Source organism: Pongo pygmaeus, chromosome 9, assembly GCF_028885625.2.
Source record: "Pongo pygmaeus isolate AG05252 chromosome 9, NHGRI_mPonPyg2-v2.0_pri, whole genome shotgun sequence".
Classification (NCBI taxonomy): domain Eukaryota; kingdom Metazoa; phylum Chordata; class Mammalia; order Primates; family Hominidae; genus Pongo; species Pongo pygmaeus.
In genome coordinates this window covers 76,852,284-76,875,235 of record NC_072382.2, presented here as the reverse complement: position 1 = coordinate 76,875,235, position 22,952 = coordinate 76,852,284, and the positions used below count along the sequence as shown (strand labels likewise).

Here is a 22,952-nt window from a genome sequence, read left to right as displayed (position 1 = left end):
ATTTTTTTAATGGCGGAATAGTATTCCATTGTGTATATGTATCACATTTTATTTATGCATTCATCTGCTAATGGACACTTAGGTTGCTCCCAAATCTTGGCTACTGTGATAAACATGGGAGTACAGGTATCTCTTTGATAAACTGATTTCCTTTCTTTTGGCTATATGCCCAGCAGTGAGATTGCTACATCATGTAATAGCTCAGTTTTTAGTTTTCTTGAGGAATCTCCAAAATATTCTCCATAGTGGTTGTACTAATTTACATTTCCACTAACAGTGTACAAGGGTTCCCTTTTCTCCACCTCCTCACCATTATTTGTTATTGCCTATCTTTTGGATAAAAGCCAGTCTAACTAGGGTGAGATAATATCTCATTGTAGTTTTGATCTGCATTTCTCTGATGATCAGTGATGCTGAGCACCTTTTCATAGGCCTGTTTGCCATTTATATGTCTTCCTTTGAGAAATGTCTATTCAGATCTTATGCTCTTTTTAAATCGGATTATTAGATTTTATTCCCATAGAGTTGTTTGGGTTCCTTATATATTCTGGTTATTAATTCCTTGTCAGATGGGTAGTTTGCAAATGTTTTCTCCCATTCTCTAGGTTGTGCCTTCACTTTATTGATTGTTTGCTGTGCAGAAGCTTCTTAATTTGATGTGATCCCATTCGTCCATTTTTGCTTTGGTTGCCTGTGCTTGTGGGGTACTGCTCAAAAAATTGTTGCCCACTCCAATGTCCTGGAGAGTTCCCCAATATTTTCTTTTAATAGTTTCACAGTTTTAGGCCTTAGATTTATGTCTTTAACCCATTTTGATTTAATTTTTTATACGGCAAGAGATAGTGGTCTAGTTTCATTCTTCTGCATTTGAATATCTAGTTTTCCCAGCATCATTTATTGATGAGACTGATCTTTCTCCAATGTATGTTCTTAACACCTTTGTCAAAAATGAGTTAACTGTAGATGTATGGATTTATTTCTGCGTTCTTTATTCTGTTCCACTGGTCTATGTGTCTGCTTTTAGGCCAGTACCATACTGTTTTGTTTACTACAGTTCTGTAGTATAATTTAAAGTCAGGTAATGTGATTCCTGAAGTTTTGTTATTTTTGCTCAGGATAGCTTTGGCTATTCTGGGTATTTTGTGGTTCCATATAAATTTTAGGAGTTTTATTTTTTCTATTTCTGTGAAGAATGTCATTGATATTTTGATAGAAATTGCATTAAACTTGTAGGTTGCTTTGGGCAGAACAGACATTGCAACAATATTAATTCTTCTAAGTCTATGAACATGGAATATCTTTCAATTTTTGTGTGCCTGCTTCAATTTCTTGTATTAATGTTTTGTAGTTTTCACTGCAGAGTTTTCAAGTCTTTAGTTAATTCCTAGATATTTGATTTTATTTGTAGCTATTGTGAATGGGATTACTTTCTTGATTTCTTTTTCAGATTGTTCATGTTGGCATATAGAAACTGATTTTGGTATGTGTTTATTTTGTATCCTGCAACTTTACTGAATGTGTTTATCAGTTCTAACAGTTTTTTTGGTCGAATCTTGAGGATTTTCCAAACATAAGATCATATAATCTGGGCCGGGCACAGTGGTTCACGCCTGTAATCCCAGCACTTTGGGAGGCCAAGGCGGGCAGATCATGAGCTCAGGAGATCGAGACCATCCTTGCCAACATGGTGAAACCCCGTCTCTGCTAAAAATACAAAAAATTAGCTGGGCATGGTGACGCACGCCTGTAGTCCCAGCTATTCGGGAGGCTGAGGCAGGAGAATCGCTTGAACTCGGGAGGCAGAGGTTGCAGTGAGCCAAGATCGCGCCACTGCACTCCAGCCTGATGACAGAGTGAGACTCCATCTCAAAAGAAAAAATAAATAAATAAATAAATAAATAAATAAAGATTGATCATATAATCTGCAAACAAAGATAATTTGAGTTCTTCCTTTCCAATTTGCTTAGTGGATTTTTAATGCTAACTTTTGGATTACTGTTTGGCTGTTATAAATTGATATTGCCAAATAAATGAGGCACTATTCTGTTTGAATTTTCAAGCACCATACTAAATGTTATTCAAAAAGAAGGTTGGAATTCACATATCCAATGAGAAAAAAATCAGGTCTTTGTGGTAAAAAGAAAAAAAAAAGACAAACCGTCCATTGGACCACTGGACCTTGATTCTTGGGAAATTCTTCCAGCGTTAGCACATTTCACTACTTCTGTCTATAGTAATATTATGAAGGGTGTTCGTCTGTGGCTCAACTTCTAAAGTTATCCTATAGACAAAGCACAGGAGCTGATTATAACAACATAGCAACAGGTAAAGTTTTTTTAAACTTGATAATGTAAAAATGAGATAGCTAACAAAAACACAGAGGTAGAGGGAGAGAGAGAAGATGGCAGGTATTATAAATGTGGTAAATTCCTCATCTTTCACTGTCCAAAGCCAAATCACTATTTAATGTTTATGTATTAAATAATAGAAACAAAGTACATTGTTTCATGTTTTAATGATAACCATCATAAGGGAAAACAGGAAGTGTGAAAGTTGATTATTACTAAGGACTGTGACTGGGTCAAGGTTGGGAGGGTTGAACGAGAACTTTTACTTTTCATTTTAGAATTTGATTTTTTTAAAATTGTATGCAGATTAGACTTTAATTTTTTAAAGAAACTTTTGATGAATTCCCAGGAAAGGTTAAAAGAAATTAAAAATGAAAAGAAAGAAAGAAAGAAAAAGAGACAGAGAAAGAAAATCCCAACACTTTACCTTTTCCATTTGCTTTATACCAGAGATCGTTTTCACCACCTCTTGTGGGTAGTGAAAACTCAATACAGGCTGACTTGCAGATGCCAACACATGCCGTGCCTTGTCAGAATACTTTTCAGAGTGGTGAATTTATTTATGCATAAACAATGTTTCAAGTCTATTCAAATGGCTCCACAGAATAATTCCACACGACAACTTCTTTCTACCATCAAAATCTGCTTACATTCAAAAGAAAACCTTACTTTAAAAACCAGCACTGTGAAGTTATGGTCTCCAAGGCTACAGGGGACAGCTCCGTGTTGAAGCATCAAAATTGGAATGCTTAGCACATTTTGAGTAAGTATATTTTTTTCTCAGAGCAATTATAAAACTTTTTCTGTCTGCTCTATATAAAAACAGTTCTATAATATTAGTTTATCAAACAATGAATCAGTAAGTTAGACACTCATTTTTAGCCTTGAAAACGCCATATTTAAAGTCAGCTATTTCACCAGTCTTACTTTTCAGCTCCAATGTTTCAAGAAGTGTTAGAATTACATGGCCCTTTGATCAAATAATCAACAACAAAAAAATGGAATTGTGGTAAGATCTTAAAAAAAGTATAAAAGACTTTCATTAAGCATACAAATTCTACTGAAGTATGTATCCTGTTAAAAAACACCATGGAACAGAAGAAGCCTCAAGCTTTCGAAAGGTGCTAAGAAAGCAGTGTACAATCTTAGACAAGTTGTTAAACTTTCCTGAGCCTCAATTTATTCATTTGCCTAATGCCCCTGGTTGCTGAAAGAATTAAATAGAATAATAAAATATATACAACACCTAGCACAATATTTGCAAATGACAGGCAATCAAAAAAAGTTGTGACTAGTATTGAGGAGATAAGGAGGTATCTATACGACAATGTAAGGTTAATAAAGCAAAGTATCCAGGGCACAGAATACTTTCTATGTGCAATATGGGTACAGGAATGACGTGAGATCCAACAATGCTTCCTAGAGCAGAGGAATGTGATCTACATCTCTAAGAATGTATTTAACATGTCAGGCAAGCATTCCCCACCTTTCCACATGCTGGTACCCAGGTGTTATCTTCTGTTCCTTATACTGCCTGATAAACTCTCAATTATTCCTTATAAATTTAACACCCGCCCCATGACAGGGAACAAGCTAAGCACCAGTGGCTGTTACCGTGAGCAAGATAAACTAGAGTCCCTGTTCCCCACAAATCTATTGAGGGATACAGAATAATTAAACACAGAATTATATCACCATGTAAAATTTTATAATAGAAGATGACAAGGGACTTCATTTCTCTCCCTCACCAACATATACCCCAAAATAAAAATATGACTGAGCATGCTGAGGCCAAGATTTAGATTTAGGGGTAATGTAGGAGGTTCCCTTGGGCCTAAATCCCCCTATTTTAACCCAGTCCTTTTCCAGGGAGTTTCAGCGACTGCACATTTCCTTTGGGCACCTACTCATAAAACAACTCTCTGATTTTCATTCTGCTACTGTTTATTCTGCGCATAGCTCCCCATTCAAACTGACAGAATGGAGGGGGATGACTGCCAGAGTAACACAAGGTCTACTAACAACAGATTCTCAATAAAGATTTGTCACTAATGACATTTTATTTCAAATAATTAATGAGCATTCTTTTTCTTGATTACTGGATCACTAAACTCTGCACCTAATTTATCATAAAATTCTCAACTGCAAAGTTTATCACATAGCAATCTCCACGATTCATATGGATACTATATGGTAAAATTCTTTATTGTTACTATTTTTATACACATTCTCACAATCACATAATTATAATTGTTCAATCATTTAAAATGTTGGAAAACACTTCCATTCTTCTTTGTACCACTTCTACCACACATCAAAACTGCTCTTATATATGTCACCAGTGAGCTCCAAGTTGCTAAATTCAGCTTTCAATTCTTTTTTTTTTTTTTTTTTTTTTTTTTTGAGACGGAGTCTCGCTCTGTCGCCCAGGCTGGGGTGCAGTGGCGCGATCTCAGCTCACTGCAAGCTCTGCTTCCCAGGTTCACGTCATTCTCCTGCCTTAGCCTTCCAAGTAGCTGGGACTACGGGCGCCCACCACCATGCCTGGCAAATTTTTTTTGTATTTTTAGTAAAGACGGGGTTTCACCATGTTAGCCAGGATGGTCTCGATCTCCTGACCTCGTGATCCTCCCACCTCGGCATCCCAAAGTGCTGGGATTACGGGCGTGAGCCACCGCGCCCGGCCCAGCTTTCAATTCTTAACCCTCACATTACTCAACCAATCAGCAACTTTTTTTTTTTCTGAGGCAGGGTCTCACTATGTTGCCTAGGCTGGTCTCAAACCCCTAGGCTCAAGCGATCCTTCCCCTTCAGCCTCCCAAATTTCTGGGATTACAGGCGTGAGCCACCATACCCCAGCCATCAATATTTGATTCAATTAATCATTCTCTTAGAAATATTTAATTTACTTTGACCTCTGGGACACTCTTTGTCCTAGATTTTCCCCAACCTCATTAGCTGTCCTTCTCCTCTGTTCTATCATCCTCTTCTTAAATGTTGGAAAGCCTTGAGCGAAATCTGGAAGGTAGAAGGGATAGATGCCATTCTTCCTGCAGCAGTGACAAGCTCTCTCAGGAGTAAGGTTTTGCAGTAGACAGTTTCCTTATTTAGGTGTCTGGTAAGTGTGGGATGGCTATTTCACCAGCAGCAGTTTTCTGATTGCTGGATCACAGCTGTGGTGGGTTGAGCCCAAAGCCCAGTCTATTCTCCACACCAAAGGCATTTTTTTTTCTTTTTAGAGATGGGGTCTCAGCTTTGTTGGCCAGACTAGAGCGTAGTGGCACGATGAGAGCTCACTACAGCCTCAAATTCCTGGGCTCAAGGGATCCTCCAGCCTCATCCTCCCAAGTAGCTGGGACTACAGGCACGTGCCAGAAAGCCTGGCTAATAAGAGGCATTTTTTTAAAAACTAGAAATCAGATCACATCACTCCCTTGCTCAAAGCCCTCCAACAACTTCTTATCATGCTTGGAAAAAAAAATAAAACTCTACACGATCTGGCCTTGCCAACTTTGCTCACTATGCCCAAACTAGACTGACCACCTAGCTATTCTTGCAACAAACCAAACTCATTCCTACCTGCTATCTCTTCTCTCTGGAATGTTCTTTCTCCAAATGCCCATCCAACCTTGCTGTCTAATTTTTTTCAAGTCTTTGTTCAAATATTTTCTTCTCAGTGAGGTCTTCCCTGATCATCCTACCATCCTCAGTATCTACCAACCTCTATTCTCCTCCTCCTACATTATTTTTCTTCATAGCACTTACCACTAGCAACAAATTTATAACTAATTAATTTATTTACTTCTGAATTTCCTATTAAAATGTACGCTCCATGAAGATCGGACTTTTTCTTTCTTTTTCAGTACATAACAAGAGCCTAGAACATAACAACACTCAATAAACGTAGCTATCATTATATTCTACTCTCAGGAATAACAACAACCTATATACTTTTTCACTTCCAAATTACACCCCTGGCCAGGTGTGGTGGCTCACACCTGTTATCCCAGCACTTTGAGAGGCCGAGGCAGATGGATCACCAGCTCAGAAGTTAAGACAGCAGCCTGGCCAACATCGCGAAACCCCAGCTCTACCAAAAATATAAAAATTAGACGGGCGTAGTGGCACACACCTGCAGTCCCAGCTACTCATGAGGCTGAGGCAGGAGAATTGCTTGAACCTGGGAGGCGGAGGTTGCAGTGACCTGAGATTGCGCCACTGCACTCCAGCCTGGGCAACAGAGCGAGACTTCATCTCAAAAAAAAAAAAAAAAAAAATGCCTTTGCCATAATGCAACCTTAGGCAAATCAATTCCCCTTTCTGGATCTCATGAGTAAAACAGCGGTAACAATGACTAGCAGCAATCCATACGCTTGCTTTAAGGAGTAAATGAGATAAAGCATGTGAAAGACTTAACTGGCAGATAGTACATATCCAATAAATGTGTCTTTTACTCTTATTACCCTAAAATTGTTTGCCAAATTAACTACATAACTGTTTAAAGACGGCAACTATATCCCCAAAGTCCTCTCTTCTCTAGGATATTTATATTCTCTAAATATCCTCTATTCCCAACTAGTCTTCACATGACTGCTTTAAAATCATTCATCTTCCTGGCCATCACCCCTGGCTCTTTCCCACCAAAGTAAACTGGGACCCAAATTAAACAGAATATTCCAAATATGATCTAATGAACACAAAGTCCAGGAAGACTACTACTTCTCTTGATCTGGACAATATATTTTAATTAATGCAATACAAGATCATCTTAGCTCCCTTTTTAATGCTGCTGAGTCAATTTCTTGGCTTACGCTGAATTTTTCATAAGTTTAAATCTCCAGATGTTCTCCCCATAAACTGTTTAAAGTCAGTTTTCCTCCCATGTTCAAATTTAACTCTGTCATTAGAATCAAAGAATCTCGGGAACAGAAAAATCAGTGCTACTGTGGAAAAGTCATTTTCCTCTATGACATTAGTGTACTTCTTGCAGAGTCTGAATTTAAGGAACAGAAGCCTAAGAACAGTCAGGGATGCCAACTAAGAAAGAATCATTGGGTCCAGTCACTTCACACTTGACATATTGGGGGAAAAGAAGTAAAAAGACCTATGTGGTCATAGAGTCAGAGACACTCCTCAATAGTAAACCATTAAGACCTCCTCCATGGGGAGGCACAAGGTGAGGAGTATATTAAGCACACTCTGGAGGGCTCCAGGAAAGCCTATTAGGAAAGTCTCCATTGTGTGGGTGCCACAAGACTCTAAGTAACTCCTGGCTCATTTTATGTTTGTGTATCATCAAAAAAAAACCTTTTACTGGGAAGACTAAGGGTGCTATAAGGCAGTCTCAACAAGAGAAAAGAATGTCACAGGGAATTCCTCCACATGAGATGGAAAAATATAATGGAAAGGCCTTTACCACTAACCTCAGACTCTGCATGACTTACCAGCTGAACACCTGGGAACCACACTACTCAACTTTTGCAAGCTTCAGTCTGCTTACCAGTAAAATGGAATAGTAGTGTGGCTATTGTGAACACAATAAAAAGATGTATGCTAACTTTTAGCATTTAACTGAAATGCTATTTCACTTAATAGCATTAATGTATTTAAGTGAAAATTTTTAATACTCAAATCTTATTTTCCTTCTCCACCCCCTGTGTAGGCCCTTTGTAGAAAAGAAAGGGATTCTGACTTATTCTTAGAACACAACATATTTAGAAATTATTATTAGTTTCTCAACGAATGAAAGACCTTTTGCTTGCTGTATCTGTTATCTGTCCTACTAGAATATAAATCCCTAAGGTAATAATCTGGCTTCTCATTTTAACAGAGTATTTCCAGTCATAAAGAATCGACTGTAGGAATAAGGTTATTACAAAGTCCACTCTCAATAGATAAACATGCTGAGTCTCAGATTCTCTTCCAAGGTGAAAAATCCACTTTTAGAACAAAAGTTACTCCAAGGGCCAGTTGATAGCCTGATAAACTTAATGTATTAATTCTCCTAAAATTGTCGATAAGTTTTCTTAATAAAACGGCATGTAAAAATCAAGTTATGGGTGGGGTACGTTTTAATGGTAACTGGTTATTTTTATTGGCGGAGACATCAGGGTGAAATCACTAAACCTTGGAATGCTGCCTTGGAACATGCCTGGCACCAGTGGGAATGTAGAAGTTACAAGGCAGCTATGAGAGATGTGACAGTGAAGCCTTAATTCGCAGTGACATCTCAAACAAAGCAGTCTTAGTCCAGTAACCCTGTGAATTCAAGCCAAAATTAAAGGACAGGGGCAGAGACAGAGAACATCTCTTGGGCAGAAGACTGCATATACTTAACTGCCCTCAAAGAACGCTTTACTTCTTTACGCTGATTTTATTCTTCCTATTTTATTCTTCATTCACCTTTTCAACATTTGAAAGCTGACTTTTGCTCTAAGCTAAGAGTTCTGAACACTGTTTTGGGGAGGGCTCATTTAACTTACCCATTACATTTCCATTCTCTATTAAACATTCAGTAAACTAGAGAAAATGAACTTAGTAGCATAATTGCCTATAAGAGGCCCTAGTTAAAGACTATGAGATCTATCAGTAAGTCCGGACTACTGGTTTACTCATTTAGTAAACTGCAGTTAATTTAAAAACAATGCTTTCAGGCTGGGCGAAGTGGCTCACGCCTGTAATCCCAGCACTTTGGGAGGCCGAGGCTGGTGGATCATGAGGTCAGGAGATCGAGACCATCCTGGCTAAAATGGTGAAACCCCTTCTCTACTAAAAATACAAAAAAATTAGCCGGGCGTGGTGGCGGGCACCTGCAGTCCCAGCTACTTGGGAGGCTGAGGCAGGAGAATGGCATGAACCCAGGGGGCAGAGCTTGCAGTGAGCCGAGATCGCGCCACTGTACTCTAGCCTGGGTGACAGAGCGAGACTCCATCTCAAAAACAAACAAACAAACAAACAAAATGCTTTCAACATGAATTTTTCATTAGCATGCACTGTATCCAAAATGAAATATTAAGTTATTTTATATGTAAAATATACTATAACTGTGGCAAAACATATCCAAGGTTAGTACTAATCATCTTTGGAAAGGTAATTAAAAATCTACCTTTAAAAAATTCCTCAAAAGATCTACCTGGTTCAGTTATTATCCAACAGGATTATATTTCACCCATTTCTTCATTCATTCATTTAACAAATATTTGCTGAGCATTCACTCTGAGCCAGCTTGGTGCTATATGCTAGGAACAACATCGTAAACTAGAGATATAAATTCCCTGAACGTATATAGTCCACATTCTCCATTCTCATTCTGAGAAACACTTTAAGACAAAAGTATCTGAAATATTTTGTTTTAGTTTACATGAAAAAAGTTATTACAATTTCAACATCAGAGAGCATCCTGTCCAAGAAGAGGTCATAATGTAACAACATTTCTAACTAAAACATTAGAGTAGTTTCTGGTCTTAATTAGAAAATGTGCTGTAAATTATTGAAATGATTAAAGGAATTATAAAATAAAACTATGTGCATTATTTCAGCAATAATGTTGGAAATCTAGAGGAAATAGATGGTTTCCTACCAAAAAACAAATTCCAAAAATAAACCAAGGAGAAGCAGGAAAAAATGGACAGAGCGATGAGCACTAAAGGGATTGAAAGAAGATTTACCCTCATAAAATCCACCTGAACTGGATGATTTACTAGCTAAGTCCTAACAAACCTTCAAAGAACTAAAAACTTTCAAAATTATTTAATCTGTTTCAGATGGTAATGATGATAATGATAGCTGACACATACAATTCAGGCACTGTACTAAGCAGTTCACATTAATACCTTTAATCTTCCCAACGATCCAGAGACAGATGCTATTATCATCACCATTTTACAGATTAGGATCATAGAATAAGATGGAAAGCTTCACAATTCATTCACAATTCAATTTTATGATCTTGGGAGAGACGGTAATTTACACCCTCCCCCCATAACAACAACACAACTGCTAAAAACTAATCTTGCTTATAAGTAATGATCAAAAGAATAACCTATAACTAGTCAGTAATACAACATTGGGAAATCCATATACCTTTTCACAATTATAAAGAAAGAAAAAATATAATATTAATAAATGTGGAAAGGCATTTCAGAAAATTCAGCAACCATTCCTAATAAAAGCATTAAGTGAATAAAAAGAATTATTTAAAATATTTTCCTTTTTGAGGCGGAGGTTGCAGTGAGTTGAGATCGAGCCATTGCACTGCAGCACGGGCAACAAGAGCAAAACTCTGTCTCAAAAAAAAAAAAGAAAAGAAAAAGAAAAACGAATATATATATATATGAAAAAAATATATGTATATATTTATACATGTATAAACTTTATACATGTATAAATATATACATATATGTATATATATATTTTTCTTATATATATATGTTCATTTTTCTTTTTTTTTTTTTCCTTTCAGATGCAGTTTCGCTCTTGTCGCCCAGACTGGGGTGCAGTGGTGCAATCTCGGCTCATTGCAACCTCCGCTGCCTGGGTTCAAGTGATTCTCCTGCCTCAGGAATTACAGGCGCGTGCCACCACGCCCAGCTAATTTTTGTATTTTTAGTAGAGACGTGGTTTCGCCACGTTGGCCAGGCTGGTCTTGAACTCTTGACCTCAGGTGATCCATCTGCCTAGGCCTTCCAAAATGCTGGGATTACAGGCATGAGCCACCACGCCCGGCCAATATTTTTCAAAATTAACAGAAAATATTCTGAACAGCAAACTACTGAACTTTTTCAATTAAAACAAGGAACTGGGATGGTCACAATGCCTATTACTTTTCAACATTATTCTGAAAGTTCTAGAAGGTTTAGCAAATGCAGTAAGTCTAGAAAATCAGTATAAACATTAGAGAAGAAAAGCCTATCCTTTACTGATGATAATGTGTATGCCAAAAAAGGAGAGCTTTCCTTAAAAAAACAACAAGAGCAATAAAAACAATTAGATATATTACTAAGTATAAATAAGATTTTCCTAGAATTATAGCTTTTCCTTATAATAGCAATAAGCACACAAGAATGGAATGGAACACCTATTTTATACAAAATACTGTAAAAACTATAAAATACTTAAGAACGAATGTAACAGAAAGCCAAATGACCATATAAAGAGAACGACAATCTTGTTGAAGGAATAAAATAAAATATAAACAAATGAAAAGACACCATGTTCTTGGATGAGTATATTAATATAAAATGACAGCTTTCCCAAAATAATTGTAAAACTTCAACTGACATAAAAATTTCGATTAAAATTCCAATAAGATTGGTCTTTTAAAGTAGGATAAAATAAGCTTAAAGTTCACATAAAAGAATAAAGTTCTGAGAATAGCCAAAAATAGTATCAAAAAGAAGAGTAGCAACAGGATGTGCCTTACTTGATATTAGACCACACAAAAAAAATCCCCTGTAGTTAAATCAATCTGAAAGTTACAAAATACAAAAAAGGATAAGATAAAAAAAAGAGCAAATTCAGAAATAGATCCCAGTATATATGCACTTTCAATATATTACAAAGGTATTATTTAAATTCAGTGGGAAAAGAAAGGTGCTGGTACAATGAATTCATCTATGAAGAAATAATTTCTACCTTACAAGATACAGACTATCTATACTAGATATCAGTGTGCAGATGGGTGGATTAAAAGAAAAAAAAAGAATAAATTGCAATTTGTATTAAATATTTAATTTAAAAAGTAAAATAATATAAATCTCAAAGTTAGCAAAAAATATCTATAGAAGCAAGGTATAGGAGAGTCCTCTTCAACTCAAGAGTGCCCAGAAAATATAAAACAAAAAACAGAATTACACAATACAACAAATATGAACTTTTTGTATAAGGTATCATAAGTCAAGATGTAATTGTCAGATTTGGGAAAAAATACCAAGTACTCTTAGGAACTTATGAGAAAAATGCAAGTAACTCAATTTTTTAAAAATAGGTAAAGTAAATGAATAGGCAAATTCACAGAATAATACCCTAAATAGCTAATAAGCTTAAGAAAACATGTTAAATTTCACTTGTAGCTCAAACTAAGTACTTGCACCAGGCTGACAAAAATTGAAGTAATACTGAGGCATCATTTACACTCATCAAATTAGTAAAAATCATAAAAATTGATGATGGCCATTGCCAGCACGGAATCAGGGTAAAGAGTAATGCCATTTATTTTGTGCCCTTTGGGAAAACAACCTGATTATCTCTGACAATTCAAACAATACATACCCTTTGACTCAGAAATCCCACTGCTGGGAATGTAATCCATGGAAACAAAATCATCATAAAAACAAGGTTATATATGTGTATAAATATTTCCTTCAGTAATGTGCGTACTGTCAAAACAAACAAGCATTAAAAACCAGAGCCAGAGTAAATATTATATTAAATGCCGATCAATAGGGTAGTGGCTGAATAAATATGATATAGCCTCACCATGGACTATTATTAAGCCATTTAAAAAGTGAATTAGAGGAATGAATGCATAGAATATTGAACAAGAAACCCAAGTATGTGTATCAACTCCAATTTTATAAAACAATTTTAATTTTATAAATTAATTCAAACCATATACATAAACCATAAATTATATAGAAAACATATATAAATTTATCTATAAATCATATCTATGACATATATAGAGAGACTATGGGAAAAATACAGATGGATACATATCAGATTGTTAACATGGGTGAAGGGTGACTAGGGGTCATGTGGACATGCGTTCTGTGTTTGGGTGGTTTGCTGGCAGCAGAATGGGGGAGAAGGGCTTAAAGAAGAAGATAAGCCAAAAAGTACAAGGAAAGGGGAAGGAGAAGACTTCACCCTATAATTACTCCCGTATTTTGCTTAAATCCTATTTTTGTAAAACTGTGTGTGTGTGTATATGTGTGTCTTTATGTGCATGTATACATACATAGATATATTTATACTATATGTAGAGACGGATGAATAAAGAATAAAATGTGCTGCTACACATAAATACAAATTTTGCTCCACCAAAACTTACATTAAATACCAAAATTAGCCAGGCGTGGTGGCTCACACCTGTAATCCCAGCACTTTGGGAGGCCGGGGCAGGCGGATCACGAGGTCAGGAAATTGAGATTATCCTGGCTAACATGGTGAAACTCCGTCTCTACTAAAAACACAAAAAATTAGCCAGGCGTGGTGGCACATGCCTGTAGTCCCAGCTACTTGGGAGGCTGAGGCAGGAGAATCGCTTGAACTGGAGAGGCGGAGGTTGCAGCGAGCCAAAATCGCGCCATTGCATTCCAGGCTGGGCAACAAAGTGAGACTTCGTCTCAAAAAAAAACAAACCAAATTTATTTTATTTTAAATTTTGATTGAAAACCTTCCTAAATCTTCTATGTGCCTGCTTTCTTAGGAAGGCTCTCATAATTACACTCTTCTATTTTACTGATGATTTGGCACCAACATGGCATAATAGAAAACAGCATGTGCACTGGAGCCTGGCAGACCTTTCTTCAGACCTGCTTCCACACTTAACCAGCCTGTGGCCCAGGCAAATCATCTCACCATTTTAAGACTGCTTCCTCATCTGTTAAATGGAGACAGCATTATTAAAAACTAAGAGCACTCATAATTCTCGTGAGTAACTTGAGTTATGAAATGCAATACAGAGATGTGCTTGGGCCAAGCACACACAGGAGTCGGCTAGCTATGTTTTTTTCTTTAGTTGGCCTCTCCTTACAGTGAACTGTTTCTCCCCCTCTCTCTTTTTACATGAAGTAGTGAGACAAGGCTGTTTTAAGAATCCAAACACAGTGACTACAAAGGTAGGACAGTAGCTAATATGATTTATCACTCAGCTATATTCCAGAATCAAAGAGTATACCACAAACAGAGCAAACTATCAGCTTTCACTTCTTGCTGTCAGTATGTCTATTTTAACGGTAATCCTCTTAATTCCCCCCCAACTTACTTAAAATAAGCATACAGAAACTGGGTAAGAGCCTAGTCTCTACTATGAAAAGAAAGTACACGAGTTTTAGTACATAAACTTTGTAAAGTCTGCTTACAGTTGGGTTCTTAGCTGTATTCTGTGTAACTGCAATTACCACTTAGAGTCCATTAGGCAGGGAGGAAAAAAAAAAAAAAAATTTCTTCCTGCAGCCTAAAAGTTGGTTATCACATCCATAGTTTAAAGATGATAAACAAAGTTATACCTTATACTTCTCATCCCATCTCTTCTCTAAACACTATGCTATTGATAATTTATTGGTTGTGAGCATTTTCCTGTTAAAATTGGAATTTTATAGTTGACAGTACTTTCTAGCAAAGTGGGGGGAGGGGAATTTGCTTCTAGAGAGCCAAATAAAGGTCTTCCCAAAACACTTATAGAAAGAGTTGGATTGAAAGTCACAAAATTCTGAAAATCTCACCAGATGTTGTGTGGAGAGCAGGGGCTGAAAGAAAGAAGCAGCTGAAGGCTCACAGACCTGACTGCATTTTCAACACCTTTTAAATATTAGCCTAGAAATTTTTTTGCAACTCTCACTTTACCAGATGGAAACCATTAGGAAAAACAAAACTTTAGTACTCTAGTAACCCGAACAATAGTTCAATTTGATCAATAGAAATGGCATTTATTATCTGCTTAACATATATATGATACACACTGCGACAGGGCTAATACAAAGACTAATAAAACAAGGATTCTTGCCTAAAGGTGCTCTCAGTTTGGGGGTGTTGAGATGAGTGGAGGGAAAATCAGACAATGAAGAACTAATTACAACACAGTAAGCACTACATAAATAATAGTTATTGATTATACAAGTAGGGAGTGGGAGGACTTTGAAATAAAGACCATGGTCCCTAAGGGCATGTATTGCTAAATGTCCCTTGAATATCACATTAAGAAGTGTGAACTTTATCCTGTACATGATATATCAAAGCTTTCTAAGCCCAGCGAGTAAGAAAGTTCATGTATCTTTTTTTTTTTTTTTCTGAGACGGAGTCTCGCTCTGTTGCTCAGACTGGAGAGCAGTGGCGTGATCTCAGCTCACTGCAAGCTCTGCCTCCTGGGTTCACGCCATTCTCCTGCCTCAGCCTCCGGAGTAGCTGGGACTACAGGCACCCGCCACCATGCCTGGCTATTTTTTTTTTTTTTTTGTATTTTTAGTAGAGACGGGGTTTCACTGTGTTAGCCAGGATGGTCTCGATCTCCTGACCTCGTGATCCGCCCGTCTCGGCCTCCCAAAGTGCTGGGATTACAGGTGTGAGCCACCACCTGCCCAGCCCATGTATCTTTTAAAAGATCACTCTAGCAGCAGTGTAAAAGATTGTAAGGATTTAAGATACACTGGTTTATATGATAGCCTCTGGAGCTAGACTGCCTGGGTTTGAATACAAATTCTAACACTAGTTTATGTGACCTTGGTGAAGTTACTTAACTGCTTTGTGCCTTAATTTCTTCATCTAGGAGATCAGGAAATAGTCTAGGAAAAAACAGATTAAAAACAAAGAAGATTCGACAGATGAGACATCTCGCCAAAGAATCAATATGGTTTATCATCAACTATATCTATCACTAAGGGAAGAAAAATTAGAGAAACCAAAAATGACTAAGATTACTAGCTTGGGAGACTAGGATGGTGATAATACCATGAGACAAACCAGGGAAAAGAAAAGGAAGAGGAGTATTAAACCGACGAGTGTGGCTCCAGACACTTTGGGGTTGAGGTTCCTCAAGGACAAAAAAGTTCAAATATCCATGGTCATTGGAAAATGCAGACTGGAAATCCAAAAGACAGGTAGAGCTAGAGATATAGATTGAAGAGGTATTAACATGCAGATGTGTTGGTTGTAGCTTTAGTAACACAAGAGGGTACCTAGGGAAAAAGAGTAATACAGAAGAGTCCTAGTAAGCTCACAAGCCAAAGGAACTCTAACAATTAACCAAGAAGTATTGGTAAAATAGAAGGAGAGGAGAAATATAGCCATAAGAAATAATCCTTTCCTTCAAGAAGATTTCAATGTCATTAAGGAGAAAAGACATACACATGTTAAATATTTTTTATTATGACTGTTTAGAATTAACAAAAGCAACTTTGAAAGTAAAACCACCTTTGCAAAAATTATGAGTGACAGAAATCAATCAACATGTAGCTGAGTCCATCTTGCTTCTAGCCTCACAAGCTGTCTTTGTACATTCCTGGGCATAGGCCAAGCTAACTATGAGAGGAATTTAGTTTATAGCTTAACTTTAAAATAAAGATGATAACAGTCCCTTCCCGAAAGTAACCTCCTCCTTATTACTCAGGGACTGAAAACACCTTTGTAAAATTATGGCTCAGGAGTCATGCACCCAGAGGTCACAAGGTTTGTAACCTTCCCAATTGCTCCTATAGATAACATCACTATCATAAAATCTAAGACTGGTGCTTGAGGTATTTTTCAGACTCTGAATTCTGATGGACCAGCTGGTATCAAATAGGTAGCCCATATCAAGAAACTGGTTTAATTGGTCTTATGACCCCCACACAGGAACTAACTTGGCACAAGAAGACAGCTTAGACCCCCTATGATTTTAGCCCCAACCCAACTAATCAGGATTCCCCATTTCCTAGACCCCTGCCTACCAAACTATCCTTGAAACACTCTAGCCTGTGAATTCTGAGGAAGCGGATCTGAGAATTATCTCCCATCCTTCCATTTGGCTGAACCGGTAATAATTAAGCTCTTTCTTTGCTGCAAAACCTGTTCTCAATGCATTGACTTTTCTGGGCAGTGAAAAAGAAGAATCCATCATGCAGATATAAAAGCAGATATGGAAAACACTAGAATGGTGGGGAGAGAAAGGGAAATTATGCTGAAAAGTGGAAAAGCTAGTGGTAACAAGGAAGAAGAATACTGGCTTAGAGGAGAAAGCTATATCCAAGACAGGGTAAGTAAAGAGGAAGAAGAAAACTAACCCTTATTAAATGTCTACTATATGCCAGTAACTACCCTAAGATCTTTCAAATATTTTACCTTATTTAATTCTAACAATATTCCTAATAGAAGAGACAAATATTAGCCCCATTTTACAAAAGCAGACTAAGGTATACAAAAAGTTGACGTTACTTGCTCAAAGTCTTGCATCCAGTCTACCTTACACATGGCAGTTTTAGGACTGGAATTTAGGTAAAGGACCAAAGCCCTTTATTTTTCCACCATACTTCCACTTATTAAACTGGCAAAAGCAGGATATTTCTAAAGGAGAAGAGGAAAAAAACAATAAAAACTATACTAGAAAAAAACAGAATTATTACTTTTCTTACTATAACAGAGTTACCTCTTTGAAACAGTATAAAAGAAAAAACAACCAAAAAATGAGTTTTTAATACTAAAAATAATCTCTCAGTCAGAGAACAGATAAGATTAGACAGAAAACATTGCTTCCAGGCTCATCCCTCAGGTCTACTCCACACTGATACCATGGTTAGAATTCTAAATTGCAAACCTGACTATGTAATTTACTTCTCCTCTCTTTATAATCTTTCAATAATTCCCTATCAACAGAACTTTAAAAAAACAAAACCAAAAGGAGAAAGGTACCTAATAAGCCTATTAGAAAGCTATCTACTACGCCTGTATTCCTTAACCTAGAAGGAATCATACTAAGAGATTTTTTTAGTTAACTCCTAAAAATGAATGCTTATTTATAATTTACAACGTTGCTTTATATTCCATTTTAGTCCCCTACTTTTCTCACCCCAAAATTGTAAAATAAATAAAATTTCAAATGCCAGTTAAGGAATAACATTGACACCTTGTGGTGAACACCCTAAAATATCAAATATAACAATGAGTAAACTGGCTCTTAATTAAATGTCTACTTTTACCTGAAAACAAACCCTTAATCCAGAGATTTCCAAGAGTTAAGAAGGAATAGTTCAATTACTATCCCACATTAAATGTAAATTTGGAAAGAACTGCTAATCTTTGGCAACACTGAAATTAGCCTAAATTCTTAACTATGGGTCAAAGTATCTGAATAAGGTCTCAAGTCATCGTTTTTCTATAAAACAGTACAACCCATCCATCTGAAGGAGCTTTTTTCTTTTTTTCTTTTTTTTTTCTCTCTGCAGTGGGGTCTTACTCTGTCACCCAGGCTGGAGTGCAGTGGCACAATCTTGGCTCACTGCAACCTCCACCTCCCGGGTTGAAACTCATCTCCTGCCTCAGCCTCCTGAGCAGCTGGGACTACAGGCGTGTGTCACCATGCCTGGTTAATTTTTGTTTTAGTAGAGATGAGGTTTCACCATGTTGACCAGGCTGGTCTCAAACTCCTGACCTCAGGCAATCTGCCCGCCTTGGCCTCTCAAAGTGCTGGGATTACAGGCATGAGCCACCCCACCCGGCCTGAAGGAGCACCTGGTTTTAGGTGCTCCAAAGTCCTTGCCTTAGTCAAGAGTGACACTCCCACACAAAAAGGAGAGGGAACAGATGTATCCTAGTGGCCCAACAGTACAGTGAAACTTAATTAACTAGAATATACTCTCAAAAAACAGAATCGGGGCCACGCACAGTGGCCTGTAATCCCAGCACTTTGGGAGGCCAAGGCAGGTGGATCATTTGAGGTCAGGAGTTCGAGACCAGCCTGACCGACATGGTGAAACCCCGTCTCTACTAAAAATACAAAAATTAGCTGGGTGTGGTGGTGCATACCTGTAATCCCAGCTACTAGGGAGGCTGAGGCAGGAGAATCACTTGAACCTGGGAGATGAAGGCAGAAGTGAGCCAAGGTCGGGCCACTGCACTCCAGCCTGGGCGACAGAGCGAAACTCCGTCTCAAAAAAAAAACAGAATCAGGAGACCAGGGTTCTAATCATGACTAAACAGCAGGCAGAATTTTATAGAGTTAAGTGGCATTAAAGAATTTAGACTGTGTGTTTTCACACAAAATTACGGATCAAGTAGCAGCAATTTTATAAACCAAGAAAGCATCAGGAAAAGAAAAGATATATTTTTTAAAATGACTCCAGCCAAGGACAATGTTAGAGAGGAAACCATGAGCTAGAGTTTAATGCAATAGGCACACAATTAAGATTCCTAAAAAGCACTTCACATATATCATGGCAAACACTATGGGAAAAGAGGATCAGTTAATAGAGCAGATGATGGGAACTCTTTACTAATGTCTGAGAGAACTATCACCAAAGTCCCATCTGACTCATCAACTTTGATAAGTGCAATTTAAAGTTTCCAATTCCAGAACAACTCCCTGGTTCAGTAAATTTGGTTGATAAATAGACACTTGATCTGGTTTAGGAAAAGTATATCTGTGTTATTAGCTAGGCATGAATTGTACAATAGGCATGAGGAGACCACTGTTAATAAGGCAGTTCAAATTACTGACACATCTGAAGAGTCTGAAAAATACTCTAGATATGAACTCCCCAAGAGCCAAATCATTGCAAGATCAATGTTCAATAACTAAGCAACTACTAAATTAGCCTGATGACTTTGCATTTATGTAGGGCATTGTGTTTTCCAAGGAATGTCCACAGTCATTATGCCATGTGTACCTTGTAACCACCAGTTTAGGAAGGTGAGACTATTAAAAGGATCTACAAAAACATGCTTGTCAGAAAACCTTCAAAGCATCCTCCAGTCTGGCTCTTACTTGCTGTGTGCCCTCGGATAGATAAAACATTTAACGCCTCTTGGCCTCAGCTTCTACAATCAAGACAAGGGCTATCTATCATCCCTGATGTGTGAAAGACTTCTAAGAGAATAAGATAAAAAATGTGAAAATGCTTGTAAATTACACAAATTTGTAACATCACTGCTTCCACTTTTTAGAAGCATCAGAGGTTAAATGAATTAGGATAAATCAAAGATAAAGGCAGGGTAGGATTAATCAAAGCATCCTCCATGATACCACACTGCTTCACAAGATGCAACAGTCTTTCTTCAGTTCCTGCTCTCCTACATTATCACAGTGTTCGCTACTCCTGGAAACTATCCTCTTTCAGCATCTATGATACTACACTACCCCAAATCCTCTTCTTCCTGACTTAGTATTTTTTCTTTTAATTCTACTGTTTTCTCTAGTAAGGTCACACAATCTCACATTTAGAACATATCTTTAAAATAATTGTACCCTACAACTCATTTTACTTACTAAGGAAAACTGAGATCAAGAAATATTAGTGGCTTACTCACATTTCAAATAATTTCTGGACTTTCTTCTTTTCAATACTTAAAACTTCGTGTGTCTCAAACCGAACAGGCATTAAAATATGTTTATGTTTTGACACATCCTAATATCTCCACCCTCTAATTTCTAAACCCTGTGTGTTCTGCTACATATCCTAAGCAGTCAAGGTGTAGGCATCTCTCAAGCAAGAACCAAAACTCAGAAAATGTATATGGTTACTTTAGTCAAAATCATGTTTCTTAAGATTAATGGACACAGTCCATGTGACCAAACTCTATATCATGTGTAATAAGATTCAAGTTTCACAAACGAAAGGCCAATTTTGTAAACTTTCTAAAATAACCACTTTTCCGAGCATCCTTCTGGATTCTTCCTCAAGTACATATATAGAGGATGTCTAATGTTCTGAAATGTATTACGTGTCATGTAAACATTAGAAAATACTGTCAAAATCAAATTTCAATGAACAATCTGTCTGAGTAGGGTGAACATTGGTTGAGTGTTGCTGTTAACTTTATTTGGAATTGCATTTATTTTGGTGGCTTGCTCCCTGGAAAAATATCCTTGATGATCTATCACATTTAAAATTAAAGCCAGATTTTAAAATCTTTCAAAATTAAGCCCAGACATTATGAAAATATAGAGCTGAGGCCTTTAAGCCTCTGAGCATTAGATACATGCAAAGCTTTTTTGGCTTGCCAAACATAATTCTTTTAAGACAAAGAACAGGTCAAAACTCAAAGCCACGTTTGGGGCTGTTGAAGGGCTTTCCGAGTGATGCTGCAGTTGTTAAGACTTTGATAAGTCTAACTTTTGCAACTCTGATTGCTGTTCTGTAGGGTACAGAAGACCAGAAAACAGTTCATGTCTGTTTTCAGATCACTGGCTTCCAAATATTCTCTCCCACTGTCCAGAGAAAGGAAATGGCTTTCCAAAGACTTTGTAAAATAGATAAATTTAAATCACTGTAGCTACAAAATTTATGACGCTTCCACTAAAAAATGCTAAGCTTGAATAACAGCCTCTAAAGCTTCTGTTAATTTTCTCACATTGAAATGTCACAAACTCAAAATGAGAAAGATTCTTTAGAATTCAGGGCAATCTAAGAAGTTTCTTACCGTAGCAAAGAGAAGACATCGTAAGAATTGCGAACACAGTTCTGATCCACCTGCAGAAGAATAGTCTTCTGAGCATTTGAATAACCCTGAAAGACATTAATCAACAAATTAATCAAAACCAAACAAAATAAAATATATGCACAAATTAATCATGCTTGTCTTTTTAAAAATATGACATATTAACAACTGAGTAAATCTAAAATTTTAGAGATTCCAAAAAGTAAAGTATATCTGCCATGTAACAGAAGTCTAACCTTTCAGGTGAGGGAATGTAAAATAAATTTTGGCAGGGGGATCTGACAAGGGTGGAAAAGGAGCGTGCCCAGCCCAGCCCAGCCCCGAGTCCCGCGGCCTTCCCTCCGACCACAGTGCCAGCCCAGAAGGTGCCACCCCAGCCATGGAGCAAGACAACAGCCCCCAGACCCCGAGGGGGCAGAGCAGATTTGGACATGTCGCCCAATGCTGCCACCCTTGTGCTGACCAGTCATCCCCAGAGAGAGATGAACACGGATCCTCGACCCACTTTGGTAATGTCTCCACAGCGACAGAAGATGACAAGGATCACACCCACAACGAGAGAGCTCCAGATGATGGCTGAACATCACCTGGGGCAACAGCAGCAAGGAGAGGCGCCTGAGAAAGCTGCTGAGAGCACAGGGACCCAGGAAACCTGCCCACCCGGGATCACAGACACGGAAGTGGAGTCAAGGCTGGGCACCTTTGGGCCAGCACAAGAGCCTGCAGAATCTATCCCCACAACTCAGGAGAGAGGTAGTAAAAAATGCAGCACAAAGCAACCCTCGATCCATGTACCACCACTGGATTCCCAGGAAGCCAGCTCGGTTTGAGAGAAGGAGGTATCCTGGAATCAAGGCTGCAGTTTGGGAATACATGAACACTGGATTTGTTTCTTATTTCTTCACTTTTGGGGAAAATCTCTTGTTTTAAAAAAGTGATAAATTTGGTGTTAAATCAAAAAAATAAAATACATTTCTTCTCACAGTTTCCCACGGAAACAATGTTTCACGTTATAAATTGTGGTGAACCTCCCAAGGAAGCTCCAGAAGTCATTTTAACATATTATGTGACTCAAAAAGAGTATTAACAATAATATTTCAACTATGCCTAGCCATCATATGTAATGTTTTTATGGTGAAAAGGGCATTCCAAGTTCTGATTAGGAACACCAGAAACAAATATTTCTACTCTGTGGTACAAAGGAGCAAGGATACTTTTTAAAAAGAATATAGGACAATTCCAGAAGAACAGAATAGG

General features: G+C 37.5%; 1 protein-coding gene and 1 pseudogene across 3 annotated transcripts in view; one reads left to right on the top strand and one right to left on the bottom strand.

Annotated features, from left to right (window-relative positions):
* The window catches only part of UVRAG (UV radiation resistance associated), a 330,142-nt gene that overhangs the window by 208,332 nt on the left and 98,858 nt on the right, over positions 1-22,952 (bottom strand). For all 3 annotated transcript variants that reach the window (XM_054439837.1, XM_063672095.1, XM_063672094.1), the window contains exon 6: positions 21,678-21,763. In XM_054439837.1, coding sequence (XP_054295812.1) covers positions 21,678-21,763 — 86 coding nt within the window. The remainder of the gene's footprint in view (positions 1-21,677; positions 21,764-22,952) is intronic.
* On the top strand, positions 21,829-22,525 carry LOC129007570 (protein phosphatase 1 regulatory subunit 1A-like; annotated as a pseudogene).